At 44.4% G+C, this 17,131-nt stretch overlaps 2 protein-coding genes across 2 annotated transcripts; both read left to right on the forward strand.

Moving 5' to 3' along the window:
* The first annotated feature begins 3,062 nt into the window (after positions 1-3,062).
* LOC142209286 (heat shock protein 30C-like) lies at positions 3,063-3,892 on the forward strand. The gene has a single exon (XM_075278221.1). It carries the CDS (start codon positions 3,216-3,218, stop codon positions 3,855-3,857), a length of 642 nt encoding a protein of 213 aa, XP_075134322.1. The 5' UTR covers positions 3,063-3,215; the 3' UTR covers positions 3,858-3,892.
* Positions 3,893-7,962: 4,070 nt separating this feature from the next.
* LOC142209287 (heat shock protein 30C-like) lies at positions 7,963-8,865 on the forward strand. Its single transcript, XM_075278222.1, has one exon. The coding sequence runs from the start codon at positions 8,116-8,118 to the stop codon at positions 8,755-8,757; it is 642 nt and encodes a 213-aa protein (XP_075134323.1). The 5' UTR covers positions 7,963-8,115; the 3' UTR covers positions 8,758-8,865.
* The last annotated feature ends 8,266 nt before the right edge of the window (positions 8,866-17,131 follow it).

Here is a 17,131-nt window from a genome sequence, read left to right on the forward strand (position 1 = left end):
CTGTGGGGCCCGCGGTGTCACTTGCCGATCCCAGCCCAGCCAGGATCAGCAAGTGAATAGGGCCCGTAACAGCCTATTTAAAAAAAACCGCAGCGGTAGCGGCTGTCACCGGGCCCCCTAATGGCCCGTTCCCTGTGGCAGCTGCTACTGCTGCTACCACGGTAGTTACGCCACTGCTGATAAGTGACATGTAACCATGTATATGGCAGTTGGAATATGAGTGAAAGACTTGCAGGCTTCTATTGGCTAATGTAGGTCATTTTTGGGGAATACTGTATCTCAGGAACGGTACATCCGAGAGAGCTGAGACCCAGTCTAAAACCTTCCTGGACACCTGATGAACCAGTATGCCAAATTTGGTGAAGATCGGTCCAGTCGTTTGTTTGCATATAAAGAACAAACAGACAAAAACTCATATATATATATATATATATATATATATATATATATACTAGCAGGAGGACATGGCTTTGCACGGGTATATTTAATTTTTTGCTTGTGTAGTGGCCCCATTAGAATTGCCCAGTTTTGCACTGGTGTATTTTATATGACATTTGTGTATGTGTCCATATGTGTTATGTGATCATGTGTATGTCAGTTTGGATATCAGTGAAAAACCTGTGATTGGTTGTTATGGATACCTGGAGTAAAGCTGTGTGTATGTGACTTTGTGTAACAGTGTCCTCCACAGCTTCCTGCCCCTTTACTGCTGACATACAGCAGTAAAGAAAATGGCTGGATTGCTATGGAAACCTGGAGTAAAGCTCTGATATGTGTTACTCTTTGCAGAGGCTCGTATCTAATCCTCTGATGTGTGGTACTTTGTGCAGATGCGCATATCCAATCATCCGGCTTGTGGTACTGTGTGAAGACGCACGTATCTAATCCTCCGGCGTGTAACACTGTGTGCAGATGTGTGTATTTGATCCTCTGGTGTGTGGTACTGTGTGCACGTATCTAATCCTCCGGCGTGTGGTACTGTGTGAAGAGGCATGTATCTAATCCTGCAACATATGGAAATGTGTGTAGACGCGCGTATCTAATCCTTTGGCATGTGATACTTTGCTCTGAGGCGCATATATATAATCCTCACGTGTGTTGTACTGTGTGCAGACCTGTGTATCTAATCCTAAGATGTGTGGTACTTTGTGCAGACGCGCATATCCAATCATCCGGCTTGTGGTACTGTGTGCAGACACGCGTATCTAATCCTCTGATGTGTGGTACTGTGGGTAGATGTGTGTAGCTAATCCTTCAGCATGTGGTACTGTGGACAGATGCGCGTATCTAATCCTCCTGCATGTGTTTCTGTGTACAGACGCACGTATCTAATCCTCCGGCATGTAACACTGTGTGCAGATGTGTGTATCTGATCCTCTGGTGTGTGGTACTGTGTGCTTAGGCACGTATCTAATCCTCCGGCGTGTGGTACTGTGTGAAGAGGCATGTATCTACCTGCAACATATGGAAATGTGTGTAGACGCGCGTATCTAATCCTTTGGCATGTGGTACTTTGCGCTGAGGCACATATATAATCCTCACGTGTGTGGAACTGTGTGCAGACCTGTGTATTTAATCCTCCAGCGTGTGCTACTGTGTGCAGATGTACGTATCTAATCCTCGGGCATGTGGTACTGTGGGTAGATGCGCGTATCTAATCCTCTAACGTGTAGTACTTTGTGCAGAGGCGCGTATCTAATCCTCTGATACGTGTATCTCAGTGTGGATATCAGTGTTGGATTGCGCATATGAAGTGACCATGTGTATGGCAGTTGGAATATGAGTGAATGACTTGCAGGTTTGTATTGGCTAATGGGGGTCATTGCTTTGGGAATGCTGTATCTCAGCAACGGTACGTCTGAGCGAGCTGGGACTTGGTTGTAAACCTTCCCGGACACCTAAAGTATCTGTGTGCCAAATTTGGTGAATATCGGTCTAGTCGAGTGGTCGTCCATAAAGAACATACAGATAGACAGAAACTAATTTTTATAATATAGAGATAGTGCCCTATCTATTATTATATACAGTGTCCTCATTATTGTATATAGCATCATATTGTTATGTACAGTACTCTCCTCATTATATACATATATACAGTGACTTATTTATTATAATATACAGTGTGCTCCTTTTTATATAAAGTGTCCTATTTATTAATATATACAGTGTCCACCTTATTATTATATATAGTGACCTCCTTATTATTATATACAGTGTCCACCTTATTATTATATACAGTGACCTCCTTATTATTATATACAGTGACCTCCTTATTATTATATACAGTCTCCTCCTTATTATTATATACAGTGTCCTCCTTATTATTATTATATACAGTCTCCTCCATATTATTATATACAGTGTCCTACTTATTATATACAGTGACCTCCTTATTATATACAGTGTCCTCCTTATTATTATATACAGTGACCTCCTTATTATTATATACAGTTTCCTCCTTATTATTATATACAGTGTCCTCCTTATTATTATATACAGCCTCCTCCTTATTATTATATACAGCCTCCTCCTTATTATTATATACAGTGACAGCCTTATTATTATATACAGCCTCTTCCTTATTATTATATACAGCCTCCTCCTTATTATTATATACAGTGACCTCCTTATTATTATATACAGTGTCCTCCTTATTATTATATACAGTCTCCTCCTTATTATTATATACAGTGACCTCCTTATTATTATATACAGTGTCCTCCTTATTATTATATACAGTCTCCTCCTTATTATTATATACAGTGACCTCCTTATTATTATATACAGTGTTCTCACTTGTCATTATATACAGTGACCTCTTTATTATCATATATAGTGTCCTTACTTATTATTATATAACACTGTATACATAACAGACGGGGAGTGTAAATGATCTGGAAACCTCCGGCTGTCACTTTCCTGGCTCCGCCCACCTGACACGCCCCCATTTCCAGTCTATGCTGGAGGTTTCTTGCTCCGCCTCCACCCCGCCCTCATGTATCATTCAGTGTTTGTATGTCCAGTCCCCTCCCTTACACTCCATATACAGAGAGCACATGGAAGTGTCCGGAAGACGCCAGAAGACACAGCAGTGAATATATAAGAAGCTGCGCTGCAGCAGCCGGCAGTACTGAGCAGCCAGAAAGCAGCCGCTGACAAACACATCGCCTCTACTCAACCAAGACAAGGAGCTTCAGCAAAACCCGCAGCAGAAGATGATTCCTGTGAGCCTTGTGCAGCCATCATACAGCCCTCTGTGTGTCTGCAGTCATCCTGCCCGCACTCTCTGGCCGGATACACAACTCATGTTTGGCCTGCTGGAAGGTGACATGACCAGCATGTGGAGAGACATGGAGAGGAGGAGGCAGCGGGCCAACCAGGCTTACCATCTACTGGCCCAGGACATGGAACGGAGGCTCCATCTGAACAGCCGCTCTGGAGACACCGACAGAAAGGCTTCCACCTCAGGAGAAGAGGGCAAGGAAAACTTTCAGCTCACCCTGGACGTCAGTGGCTTCTCTCCCGAGGAGCTGACAGTCAGAAGGCAAGGCAGGAGACTCATTGTCTCAGGAAAACATGAGAAGAAGAAGGAGACAGAGAATGGCGTCTCTTTCCATGAGTCCAGAGAGTGGAGGAGTGAAGCTGAGCTCCCGCAAGACGTCAGCCCTGAGGACCTCCTGTGCTCCCTGTCCAAGGACGGCCAGCTCTGCTTTCAGGCTCCTAGACTGGCCCTGCCGGCGTCTGAAGAAAGAGCCATACCTATCAATGTTACCCCCAGCCCCGCAAATGGAGAACAAAACCCCCCGGAGACCCCAACCAGTGACCCCGAGGGCCAGACAGGACTCAGCTCTTCCTGACACATCCGGACACTTCTCCTCCTTACAGTCTTGTGCACCAGATCTTTTTATTTATCTCTGTAAATTCTCCGCTCATTTTTATAGAAACTTAGAAGGAATTCTTGTACAATGAAGGATTTTTTATTTTCTTAATAAATGGTTAAAGATATTTTATTTTGGTGTCTTTCTTGTGTGGAGTGAGATACAGAATATCTTCCCGGCTGCTTTATTTCACTTTGTAGTCTAGAGCGCCATCCGGTGGCCATAACTGTGAACTACATATTGATCTTTATAACTCAGAGCTATACAATAAATCTTCCTGTCTGTGTAGTCACATTATATACAGCTCTGTATATACTTCTATAATGTACAGGGGCTTATAATAGTAATCCTCCTTACATGTAGACACGCACTTATCCTTATGGTTCATCTACACAAATAACAGACACATTGGGGCAGATTAGTCAGACTGGCATCTCGTACAATAGGCTTAATTCTAAATTCCTGTAACCTTAAAGGGGCTTCCGGGATAAATTAAACACTAAACTACCCCCTCCGCTGTCTAATTTACTTAGCTAAAAAAATATATATCTTTACATACAGTATATCCCTGAGGTGATGACATTTTCATTTTTGTCTTCAAAAAGTTTAAGGGCTTGTTCTCCGAGGAAGGCTTAAGATGTGGTGAGATGGCGCAATCCTAATAAGTTTATATGGTTAGGTCTCATCTCTATTATTACATATAATGTTCAGCTTAGTGTCATCACTGGGTGGTAAAGAAGCCCCCTTTGAGAGTACAGGGCTATGAATGAGTACTGTCAGGAGGGCATTCTATACAGCCCAGCTAAACTGTCAGGAATGCCCTTCTGGGCTGAAATTGGTAGCGGCACTGATACCTCCAGCCCTGGGGCACATACCAGGAAAGCCAAAAGTGTACTGAATTCAGTGCACTGTCAGCTTTCTAGTGGTATATAAAACTGCATGTGCCTAAGGACATGAAAAATCCTCTTTAAAGCTAGCCTACAGCAGTGCAGAAAAATGGCTGGGTTGTTATTGAAACCTTGAGTAAATCTGTGTGCATGTGGAGACTGTGCCTGTGAGCTTCTATTGGCTGATAAGTGACATGTAACCATGTGTATGGCAGTTGGAATATGAGTGAAAGACTTGCAGGCTTCTATTGGCTAATGTAGGTCATTTTTGGGGAATACTGTATCTCAGGAACGGTACATCCGAGAGAGCTGAGACCCAGTCTAAAACCTTCCTGGACACCTGATGAACCAGTATGCCAAATTTGGTGAAGATCGGTCCAGTCGTTTGTTTGCATATAAAGAACAAACAGACAAAAACTCTTTTATATATATATATATATATATATATATATATATATATATTAACAGGAGGACATGGCTTCGCACGGGTATATTTAATTTTTTGCTTGTGTAGTGGCCCCATTAGAATTGCCCAGTTTTGCAGTGGTGTATTTTATATGACATTTATGTATGTGTCCATATGCGTTATGTGATCATGTGTATGTCAGTTTGGATATCAGTGAAAAACCTGTGATTGGTTGTTATGGATACCTGGAGTAAAGCTGTGTGTATGTGACTTTGTGTAACAGTGTCCTCCACAGCTTCCTGCCCCTTTAGAGCTGACATACAGCAGTAAAGAAAATGGCTGGATTGCTATGGAAACCTGGAGTAAAGCTCTGATATGTGTTACTCTTTGCAGAGGCTCGTATCTAATCCTCCGATGTGTGGTACTTTGTGCAGATGCGCATATCCAATCATCCGGCTTGTGGTACTGTGTGAAGACGCACGTATCTAATCCTCCGGCGTGTAACACTGTGTGCAGATGTGTGTATCTGATCCTCTGGTGTGTGGTACTGTGTGCTTAGGCACGTATCTAATCCTCCGGCGGGTGGTACTGTGTGAAGAGGCATGTATCTAATCCTGCAACATATGGAAATGTGTGTAGACGCGCGTATCTAATCCTTTGGCATGTGATAGTTTGTGCTGAGGCGCATATATATAATCCTCACGTGTGTTGTACTGTGTGCAGACCTGTGTATCTAATCCTAAGATGTGTGGTACTTTGTGCAGACGCACATATCCAATCATCCGGCTTGTGGTACTGTGTGCAGACACTCGTATCTAATCCTCTGACGTGTGGTACTGTGGGTAGATGTGTGTATCTAATCCTTCAGCATGTGGTACTGTGGACAGACTCGCGTATCTAATCCTCCGGCATGTAAAACTGTGCAGATGTGTGTATCTGATCCTCTGGTGTGTGGTACTGTGTGCTTAGGCATGTATCTAATCCTCCGGCGTGTGGTAATGTGTGAAGAGGCATGTATCTAATCCTGCAACATATGGAAATGTGTGTAGATGCGCATATCTAATCCTTCGGCATGTGGTACTTTGCGCTGAGGCACATATATAATCCTCAAGTGTGTGGAACTGTGTGCAGACCTGTGTATCTAATCCTCCAGCGTGTGGAACTGTGTGCAGATGCACGTATTTAATCCTTCAGCGTGTGCTACTGTGTGCAGATGTACGTATCTAATCCTCGGGCATGTGGTACTGTGGATAGATGCGCGTATCTAATCCTCTAACGTGTAATACTGTGTGCAGAGGCGTGTATCTAATACTCTGATACGTGTATCTCAGTGTGGATATCAGTGTTGGATTGTGCATGTAGAGTGACCATGTGTATGGCAGTTGGAATATGAGTGAATGACTTGCAGGTTTGTATTGGATAATGGGGGGGTCATTGCTTTGGGAATGCTGTATCTCAGCAATGGTACGTCTGAGCGAGCTGGGACTTGGTTGTAAACCTTCCCGGACAGCTAAAGTATCTTTGTGCCAAATTTGGTGAATATCGGTCTAGTCGAGTGGTCGTCCATAAAGAACATACAGATAGACAAACTCATTTTTATAATATAGAGATAGTGCCTTATCTATTATTATATACAGTGTCCTCATTATTGTATATAGCATCATATTGTTATGTACAGTACTCTCCTCATTATATACATATATACAGTGCCTTATTTATTATTATATACAGTGTGCTCCTTTTTATATAAAGTGTCCTATTTATTATTATATACGGTGTCCTCCTATTTATTATATATAGCCTAATATTTATTATTCTATACAGCGTCCTCTTTCCTATTATCTGCAGTGTCCTGCTTATTATATACAGCGACCTCCTTATTATTATATACAGTGACCTCCTTATTATATACAGTGACCTCCTTATTATATACAGTGACCTCCTTATTATTATATACAGTGACCTCCTTATTATATACAGTGTCCTCATTATTATATACAGTAACCTCATTATTATATACAGTGTCCTCCTTATTATTATTATATACAGTGTCCTCCTTATTATTATATACAGTGATCTCCTTATTATTATATACAGTGACCTCCTTATTATATACAGTGACCTCCTTATTATTATATACAGTGACCTCCTTATTATATACAGTGTCCTCATTATTATATACAGTAACCTCCTTATTATTATATATACAGTGACCTCCTTATTATTATATACAGTGACCTCCTTATTATTATATACAGTGACCTCCTTATTATATACAGTGTCCTCATTATTATATACAGTGACCTCCTTATTATTATATACAGTGACCTCCTTATTATTATATACAGTGTCCTCCTTATTATTATATACAGTGTCCTCCTTATTATTATATACAGTCTCCTCCTTATTATTATATACAGTGACCTCCTTATTATTATATACAGTGTCCTCCTTATTATTATATACAGTCTCCTCCTTATTATTATATACAGTCTCCTCCTTATTATTATATACAGTGTTCTCGCTTGTCATTATATACAGTGACCTCTTTATTATCATATATAGTGTCCTTACTTTTTATTATATAACACTGTATACATAACAGACAGAAGTGTGAATGATCTGGAAACCTCCGGCTGTCACTTTCCTGGCTCCGCCCACCTGACACGCCCCCATTTCCAGTCTATGCTGGAGGTTTCTTGCTCCGCCTCCGCCCCGCCCTCATGTATCATTCAGTGTTTGTATGTCCAGTCCCCCTCCCTTACACTCCATATACAGAGAGCACATGGAAGTGTCCGGAAGACGCCAGAAGACACAGCAGTGAATATATAAGAAGCTGCGCTGCAGCAGCCGGCAGTACTGAGCAGCCAGAAAGCAGCCGCTGACAAACACATCGCCTCTACTCAACCAAGACAAGGCGCTTCAGCAAAACCCGCAGCAGAAGATGATTCCTGTGAGCCTTGTGCAGCCATCATACAGCCCTCTGTGTGTCTGCAGTCATCCTGCCCGCACTCTCTGGCCGGATACACAACTCATGTTTGGCCTGCTGGAAGGTGACATGACCAGCATGTGGAGAGACATGGAGAGGAGGAGGCAGCGGGCCAACCAGGCTTACCATCTACTGGCCCAGGACATGGAACGGAGGCTCCATCTGAACAGCCGCTCTGGAGACACCGACAGAAAGGCTTCCACCTCAGGAGAAGAGGGCAAGGAAAACTTTCAGCTCACCCTGGACGTCAGTGGCTTCTCTCCTGAGGAGCTGACAGTCAGAAGGCAAGGCAGGAGACTCATTGTCTCAGGAAAACATGAGAAGAAGAAGGAGACAGAGAATGGCGTCTCTTTCCATGAGTCCAGAGAGTGGAGGAGTGAAGCTGAGCTCCCGCAAGACGTCAACCTTGAGGACCTCCTGTGCTCCCTGTCCAAGGACGGCCAGCTCTGCTTTCAGGCTCCTAGACTGGCCCTGCCGGCGTCTGAAGAAAGAGCCATACCTATCAATGTTACCCCCAGCCCCGCAAATGGAGAACAAAACCCCCCGGAGACCCCAACCAGTGACCCCGAGGGCCAGACAGGACTCAGCTCTTCCTGACACATCCGGACACTTCTCCTCCTTACAGTCTTGTGCACCAGATCTTTCTATTTATCTCTGTAAATTCTCCGCTCATTTTTATAGAAACTTAGAAGGAATTCTTGTACAATGAAGGATTTTTTATTTTCTTAATAAATGGTTAAAGATATTTTATTTTGGTGTCTTTCTTGTGTGGAGTGAGATACAGAATATCTTCCTGGCTGCTTTATGAGATTGGAGGTTTCCCATGAAAAGCCGTCACTATAGAATTCTATTCCTCACTGACACTCATAACTCTTATCCGCAATAATAAAAGGGACTCAGTTTCCTGGATGTAAATGTAAGATGTGACTGGGATGTCTTGGGCACAGAAAAGGAAGATATTCCCAACCCCAAAGTATCAGCTGCCCAGAACTAGCGCGTGTCCGCTTTATTAGGTGTTGTCCAGGGCAGAGGGGGCGGCTGCCCCTGGCCCACTGACTCTGGGGGGGCCATGCCCAGGCCGCCATTAATGCTTTACTTTTAACTACATTGATCTAGTTAAAACCCATCCTTGTCTTGTAAAGCGCAAACCAGCTCAGGCCTGTGGTTTACAAAACTCCTAGAGCAGACAAACCACATCTGCTCATGACATGGGCCAGCGCGATGATGTCATCGTGCGTCCTGCGTCGGGATGGAGGCGTCCTATGCGTGGACTCTGCTCATAGAGAAGAGAAGGCGGCAGCGGCTCCATTCAGCAAAGGATCACAGGTAGGTGAGTATAACTTTTTAAAAAAACATTTTCAGCACCGTTATGGGTGTTGTAATAGTATAGGAGGGTGACATATAAGGGAGGATTCGTTAGAGGGCGTTAGGACAATGGGGTGGTCATTTATATAAGGATTATATTAGGGGCATTACAAGGGGGGAGGTCATTTATATAAGGGGTCACTAGGGGTGCAGTATTTATGTCAGGGGGAATCAGGGACATAATATAAGGGGGGAATACATTTAGTTAAGGTGGCACTTGGACTTCATTAAGACTACGGCCCCACATAGCGAGCGGCAGCAAGAAAATGCAGGATAAACCATGGTAGAATCGAATCACGTTTTTTCCTGCAACGCTTTTCACAGTAAGGGGGCATTCACACTCGTAAACGCCGCCATTGAAGTGAATGGGAAGTGTTCGGCAGTCTGCCGTAACGCCGGCGTGTACGGCTGTGATACACGCCCGGCGTTACTCCGTAGTGAATGCCCCCTAAGTCTGCAGAGGTAGGAGAGAACATATCATTTGTCTGATGGATCATGTCTGGCCCTATGAGGTTTCTATTTTCGCTCATCTCTAGTAAGAAACATAAAAAACACTGTTACTTACCTCTCCACGATCCGGGCAGGCTTCGGCCTAGTCGTCTGATGTCTCATGACCCCGGCCTGCGTCCCGGGTCATGTGACGTCTGACGTAATTGAAGATAGACTACTTCGGAGGCCGACAGCGTAGAAGCCGGAAGATAGGTGAGTAACTTGAGTTTTTTTTATGTTTTTCTCCCCCTGGATCTCCGATTATTATACTCTGGGGCCACTATGGAGTACAATACTGTGTGCAGGGGCCACTATGGGGTACAATACTGTGTGCAGGAGCCACTATGGGGAATAATACTGTGTGCAGGGGCCACTATGGGGGATAATACTGTGTGCAGGCGCCACTATGGGGGAAAATACTGTGTGCAGGGGCCACTATGGGGGATAATACTGTGTGCAGGGGCCACTATGGGGGAAAATACTGTGTGCAGGGGTCACTATGGGGGATAATACTGTGTGCAGGGGCCACTATGGGGGATAATACTGTGTGCAGGGGCCACTATGGGGGATAATACTGTGTGCAGGCGCCACTATGGGGGAAAATACTGTGTGCAGGGGTCACTATGGGGGATAATACTGTGTGGAGGGGCCACTATGGGGGATAATACTGTGTGCAGGGGCCACTGTGGGGTACAATACTGTGTGCAGGGGCCACTATGGGGCATAATACTGTGTGCATGGGCCACTATGGGGTATAATACTGTGTGCAGCGTCCACTATGGGGCATAATACTGTGTGCAGGGGTAACTATGGGGCATAATAGAGCGCGCAGGTCTTCGGTGTTGGTCGGGGGGGGGGGGGGGGCATGTCAAAAGTTAGCCACGGGACCCCGCCATTCCTAGTTACGCCACTGTGCAGAGCCCTGTGTAGAGCCGATATTTACCTCTATACAGTCACCACAAAGTGATAATATCGGTATACGTAAGTTGGGGGCCCACTTGGACATATTCGCCCACTCTGGGCCGAACCCCTAGCTACGCCTCTGGTCCAGGACGTTCTTATACTTGGACACATAAAGCAGATTATCACACAGGGCCAAATGGAAATAACCCAGAAAAGGAGAGAACATATCATTTGTCTGATGGATCATGTCTGGCCCTATGAGGTTTCTATTTTCCTTTCCTATATATTCTATTTTCTATGTACACTTAGTATTTAACATTAACTTTTTTTAATAATGTATAGCGGTGTTGTCAGGGATTATTTGAATAGGAGGAGACCAGGTTTTGTATAGAGTCCAGGTGTCAGATCTTCACAGATCAGATACTAATGATCCATACCTCCCAACCATCCCTTATTCAGCAGGAAAGTCCCAGATTTCGGGTCCTGTCGCACTATCCCGGTCAGCGGAAAATATGTCCTGGCTTCAACCCATCTGCGTCTGTGTGCTCCGGGAGTAGTAAGTGCAATGTCATGACATCACTCACATCTCACCTGCAGCTCCTCGAAGCCCCTGGGAGCAGAGACTTCAGACAGAGCATCAGAGGAGTGAGGAGAGGTGAGTATTAGGTTTTTTTTTATGTTAAACTGTGGGGGTGATTGGGTGGGGACAGTAAGCTGGGGGCAACTAGAAGGGGGGCATAAAACCTGTGGTAGCTGGAGGGGAGCATTAAACTGGGGGGGGGGTCACTGGACAGGGACATTAAGTTGGGGGCAACTAGAAGGGGACATTAAACTATAGCAGTTGAAGGAGGACAATAAACTGGGGGCAGCTGGAGGGGGACATTAGTGTCATTCTTTCCAGTTCATATACCGTCATGGCAGGCCATTATAGCTTCTACTAGTTCTCTTCCTCCATATTCACTTTAATGTTTTTTTTCTCATTGCTGGCGGTATAAGTGATGATATCATGCCAAGCACTTTCCTACTAACTAGGCTTCATGTAGTCTTCTTTTCTTATTTCCTGCCCAGATTTCACTGTGGTTCTGCTTCATTTGCTCTTCACATGTACATATCAATGAGGAATTCACTAAGTCTGGTGCATAGTACGCTGGTGGCATATTAAGAAACTCTGCGCTCTAAAAGTGGTTGTCCAGGTTAACCCATTTTTGGTAAGGAAGTTGACGAAGGTGAAAAACAAAACACTCGCCTATCTCCCACCATGGTCTGGTCCTACTGTTCTGGTGCCTTGTTTTGGTAGAAGTCTTCGATGCACATGACCGCTAAGTGTAAGAAACGTGATGTCACATATATCACCTGTAATGTCCTGCGTCTGTTCCTCGGGCAATTGATTGCTCACACGCAACAGGGACTTCCGCCAAAACAGATCTGCCAACAAATATTGAATGTGTATGTTTAGCCTTAGTCTCCCATCTCTGTCTCACCGGTTGGTGGTCTTGCTTACCATTCATTTCAAGGTGTCATTTAGATCTATTTCCTGACCTTGACTTGTCTTCAACTCTCCTTCTCTCCATTGTCTTGTATCTACACTTGGTTCTTCTTGGTTGTACTTGACCTCAGCTTTGTTCTCGGCTTTGACCTCTCTCCATGTTTACTGTTTATCTTGCTGACCACCATCAATAGCTTTTGATTTGCCCCTTCTGCTACAGCTATCAGTCTGAGAACACTTTGTGGGGAATACCTGCAACAATGTTCAGATCCCTGTATAAAGGATGTGGGAGAACACCAGGGAATCACTAAGGCTAGGTTCACATCTGCCTCGGAGTCTCTGAATGGAGGACTTTTCTCTTCACCAGTTTCAGAATAAAAATGGAGGAAACACAAAGGATACCCAACAGACCCCATTATAATCGGCACATCTGAACGATGGAGAGCCCAGATGCCTAGCTCTAGACTCCGCACCTTGGTCTGGCCAGTGCCAATCACATTATGGTTTATGGGATTCATTTCCAGCATGGTCGTTCATAACATTTCCTTATATCCTATCCTATCATCCTATCCTCCTACTAATATTATAAATGTGAAAGTTTGGATGTTTGTTCCTCACGCAAAAACAGCTGAATGGATTTGGATGAAGTTTGGCACATAAGGTAGTTTGCAACCTCGTTTTAACACATAGGCAAATTACATGGCTTCACGACTGTTATGAATTTATGTTCACATACTATATTACATTGCTCTTGCAGCAGCTTATCTCAGCTTCAGATAATGCTAGGTCTGATATCTCTCTATGTAAACACACAGATAACATTGAGTCCATTGTGTACATGCATTTGCATATTATCTAATCTGCTCCAGGCAGCGTACTGACAAACATGGAAAAAGAAAATCGAATTTGTTGCAAAAATTTTAAAACAACAAGAGCTATGAAGGTAGCCAGAAGTCAACAGATTTCTCCTTAAGTGGAGCTCAGAGGAAATCGAATTTGTCGCAAAATTTCTAAATCAACGAGAGCTATGAAGGTAGCCAGAAGTCAACAGATTTCTCCTCAAGTGGAGCTCAGAGGGATTATTGTCGCCAACAACACGCTCATTATATGGTGTCCCAGCGAGCTGCTGAGATTCCAGAACAATCACAGGCACGGTACGAGAAACAAGTTCAGCGTCGGGCCAGCTTGATAGCTGCCAAATCGCCGGAGCATGCGGATCATCGACATTAACAACACACTCATTATATGGCATCCCAACAAGCTGCTGAGATGCCGGAACAATCACAGGCACGGCGCAAGGAACGAGTTCAGCAGCAGGTCAGCTTGACAGCTGCTGAAACACCGGAGCAGGCGAACCATCGACGGCAGCAATTTGCTGAATATAGGCGTATCATCGATGCCGACAACACGCAGACGAAGTTGCGGGCAGAGGCTAGTACAACATAAATTGTTGATGTCTTTGTTATTTCGATATCACTAGACAAGAAATGGAAGGGTAAGTGTAAGAGAAAGTGTAAAAGTAATGCTCTAATAACATCGTAACCCTTGTATACGTGATATATCGTGTGAAATGAAAGGCCAGGATTTAGGAATATTCATAGGGTAGACAATGAATTGTACTTGTCATCAATGTACTGTATATGACAGCAGTGCAGAAACATGTCACCCATGATCCATCTATCGGAGTATCCAGCTGGCCGTGCACAGGAAAACGTTTTGCTCACACCTACAATCAGTGAGATACAAACATGAGCAATGACGGGCAGGAGGACTGACAAATAGGACACCGTGCACACTCCCTTCTGTCTGCTCTTCATTAGTCAGCCAAACCACAGCTTAACCAATAGGAAAGAGGAATCGAGCCGAATATTCAGAAGTGCCAAGAAGAAAGTCTTTAACTCTCTAAGGACTCTCTTGTTTAGCGCAGTCACGTGGCTGTGACATCACAACGCCTTGTGTAGATCAGTTCTGTACGCCCAGGGGCGCTCTCGAGGTATTTCGGCAAATTGCTTCCTGTTGGGGGAGTATAACATTTGTTAGTGATCAGACTTCACAGCGCTGAGCAAATAATTGTAGCCTCATCTCAACTATAAGAAATATGCGAAGGCAGATGTGTCTCGCACTGAGGCCCCGACATCTCGCACAGATGTTCTGTGTTATGAAAGGCTCGAACCGGTTTATAAAATCTTGTACGTCAACTTGATTAAAACCAGGCGCCCTTATAACACTGAATGTGTTGGGGATGATTTGTGTAAGGTCTTCGCTCTTATAGACCTCTTACTGACCAGAGAGTTGGTGCCTTAAACCATGAGCCTTAGTAAACCTTACAAATATGAAGAGTGCAGAGAATTATAAGGAACTTTCTAATACCGTATTTTACGGACTATAAGGCGCACTGGACTATAAGCCGCATTGCCCATGAGCGCCTTATAGTCCGTCTCGGTTCATATATAAGGCGCACCGGACTATAAGCCGCAGTCCAGTGCGCATTATATCTTATTGAAAGCGGCGGCAGGCAGACTTTGCCAGCGGCCGCTTAACCCCCCGCGTGCCAGCCGCTTCTATTTGAAGCGCTCGGCAGGCGAGGAGGGGCTCTATCAGCAAAATCATGCTGATAGAGCCCAACCGTAAACGTTAGGTTAAACTACCCCCCCCCCCCCCCCCCGTTTTAAAATAAAAGCCTGAAACAAAATGTCAAACTTACCGAGCGGTGTAGGGTGGGCGGGCATTCAGGCCTCCTCTTCCTCCGATGTTCCGTCCTCCTCCGGCGCTCGCAAGCTGATAATGGCCAGGGCACATGCGCAGTAGAAGCATTATGATATTGCGCATGCGCCCCGGCCATTATCAGCGAGCGCCGGAGGAGAAGGACGGAACATCGGAGGCAGAGGAGGCCTGAATGCCCGCCCGCCCGCCCTGCACCGCTGGGTAAGTTTCACGTTCTGTTTCAGGCCGGCGTGACAGCAGGGCTGCCGGACACTTCCTATTCATTTCTATGGGAGCCGACATGCGAGCGCTCCCCATAGAAATGAATGGACTGCTTTTTTCCATTCATTTCTATAGGGAGCGCTCGCATGCCGGCTCCCATAGAAATGAATGGGAAGTGTCTGTCCATTCATTTCTATGGGGAGCGCTCGCATGCCTGCTCCCATAGAAATGAATAGGAAGTGTCCGGCAGCCCTGCTGTAACGCCGGCGTGTACGGCTGTGATTACACGCCGGCGTTCGGTAGTGTGAATGCACCCTTACGGTGCCTTTTATGTATGTATGGAAGCGGCATGCAGTCTTTGCCGCCGCTTCCATCCATATATAAGCCGCACCGGACTATAAGCCGCACTTACGATTTCTGAGGAAATCGTAGGTTTTTATGTGCGGCTTATAGTCCGGAAAATACGGTATATTGTATCAGAGGAAAATCACTCTCTGCTGTTTCCCTGCTTCTCCTCCCTTTCCTAAAATGACTTTCACTCTGAAAATTCTGCTGTCCTGATCAGTGGGAGATATGTCCTAACTTCAACTCATCTGTGTCTTCCAGATATTGCAATGTGAGGGCACCAGGAGGGGGACATTATAATTTGGGTCATAGTCACAGGGACATTATAATGTGGGGACATGTTCAGGTGAAGGTATAATGTGGCTGCATATATAGGGGATAGTATAATGTTGGGGCATAATTAAGGAGACATTATAATCTGGGGGCAACAGGAGAAAGGACATTATAATGTCTGGGCATATTCCGGGGGCATTATTATGTGGGGGGCACTAGAGGGGGGACATTATAAATGGGGGTGTATTCAGGGGGTACTTTAATGTTCAGGGGATTTTATAATTGTTGGGTATATTTAGGGGGATAATATAATGTGGGGGAAAATACAGGGTGATATTATAAAGTGGTGTCATATACAGGGGGATATTATAATGTGGGAACATATGCAGGGGGATCATATAATATGGAGGAATATTCAGGGGGACATAGTAATGTGTGGGTATATTGAGGAGGATATTTTAAGGCTGAGGTATATTCAGGGGGATATTATAATGCTGGTGTATATTCAGGGGGATATTATAATGCTGGGATATATTCAGGGGGATATTATAATGCTGGTGTATATTCAGGGGGATATTATAATGCTGGGGTATATTCAGGGGGATATTATAATGCTGGGGTATATTGAGGAGGATATTATAATGCTGGGGTATATTGTGGAGGATACTATAATGCTGGGGTATATTCAGGGGAATATTAGAATGCTGGGGTATAATCAGGGGGATATTATAATGCTGGGGTATATTGAGGAGGATATTATAATGCTGGGGTATATTGTGGAGGATACTATAATGCTGGGGTATATTCAGGGGGATATTAGAATGCTGGGGTATATTCAGGGGGATATTATAATGCTGGGGTATATTCAAGGATATTATAATGCTGAGGTATATTGAGGAGGATATTATAATGCTGGGGTATATTCAGGGGGATATTATAATGCTGGGGTATATTCAGGGGGATATTATAATGCTGAGGTATATTGAGGAGGATATTCTAACACGAGGGACATAATTGGGGGCATTATATCATAGTAATTTCAAGGGAACATTATACAGTTTGGGACAAGGGATAAGATACAGGGTCAGGGCCTCTATAGAGGTGCTATACTGTGTGGGGGCACTAAGGGACATGCTATCATATTTAGCTACTGTATAATATTCTGCTATATATTCTATAGATCTT

The sequence above is a fragment of the Leptodactylus fuscus genome, chromosome 6 (assembly GCF_031893055.1).
Source record: "Leptodactylus fuscus isolate aLepFus1 chromosome 6, aLepFus1.hap2, whole genome shotgun sequence".
Lineage (NCBI taxonomy): Eukaryota > Metazoa > Chordata > Amphibia > Anura > Leptodactylidae > Leptodactylus > Leptodactylus fuscus.

Excerpts from the sequence above, each read along its gene's own strand:
- LOC142209287 (XM_075278222.1), top strand. The coding sequence starts at position 8,116 with ATGATTCCTGTGAGCCTTGTGCAGCCATCATACAGCCCTCTGTGTGTC.
- LOC142209286 (XM_075278221.1), top strand. The coding sequence starts at position 3,216 with ATGATTCCTGTGAGCCTTGTGCAGCCATCATACAGCCCTCTGTGTGTC.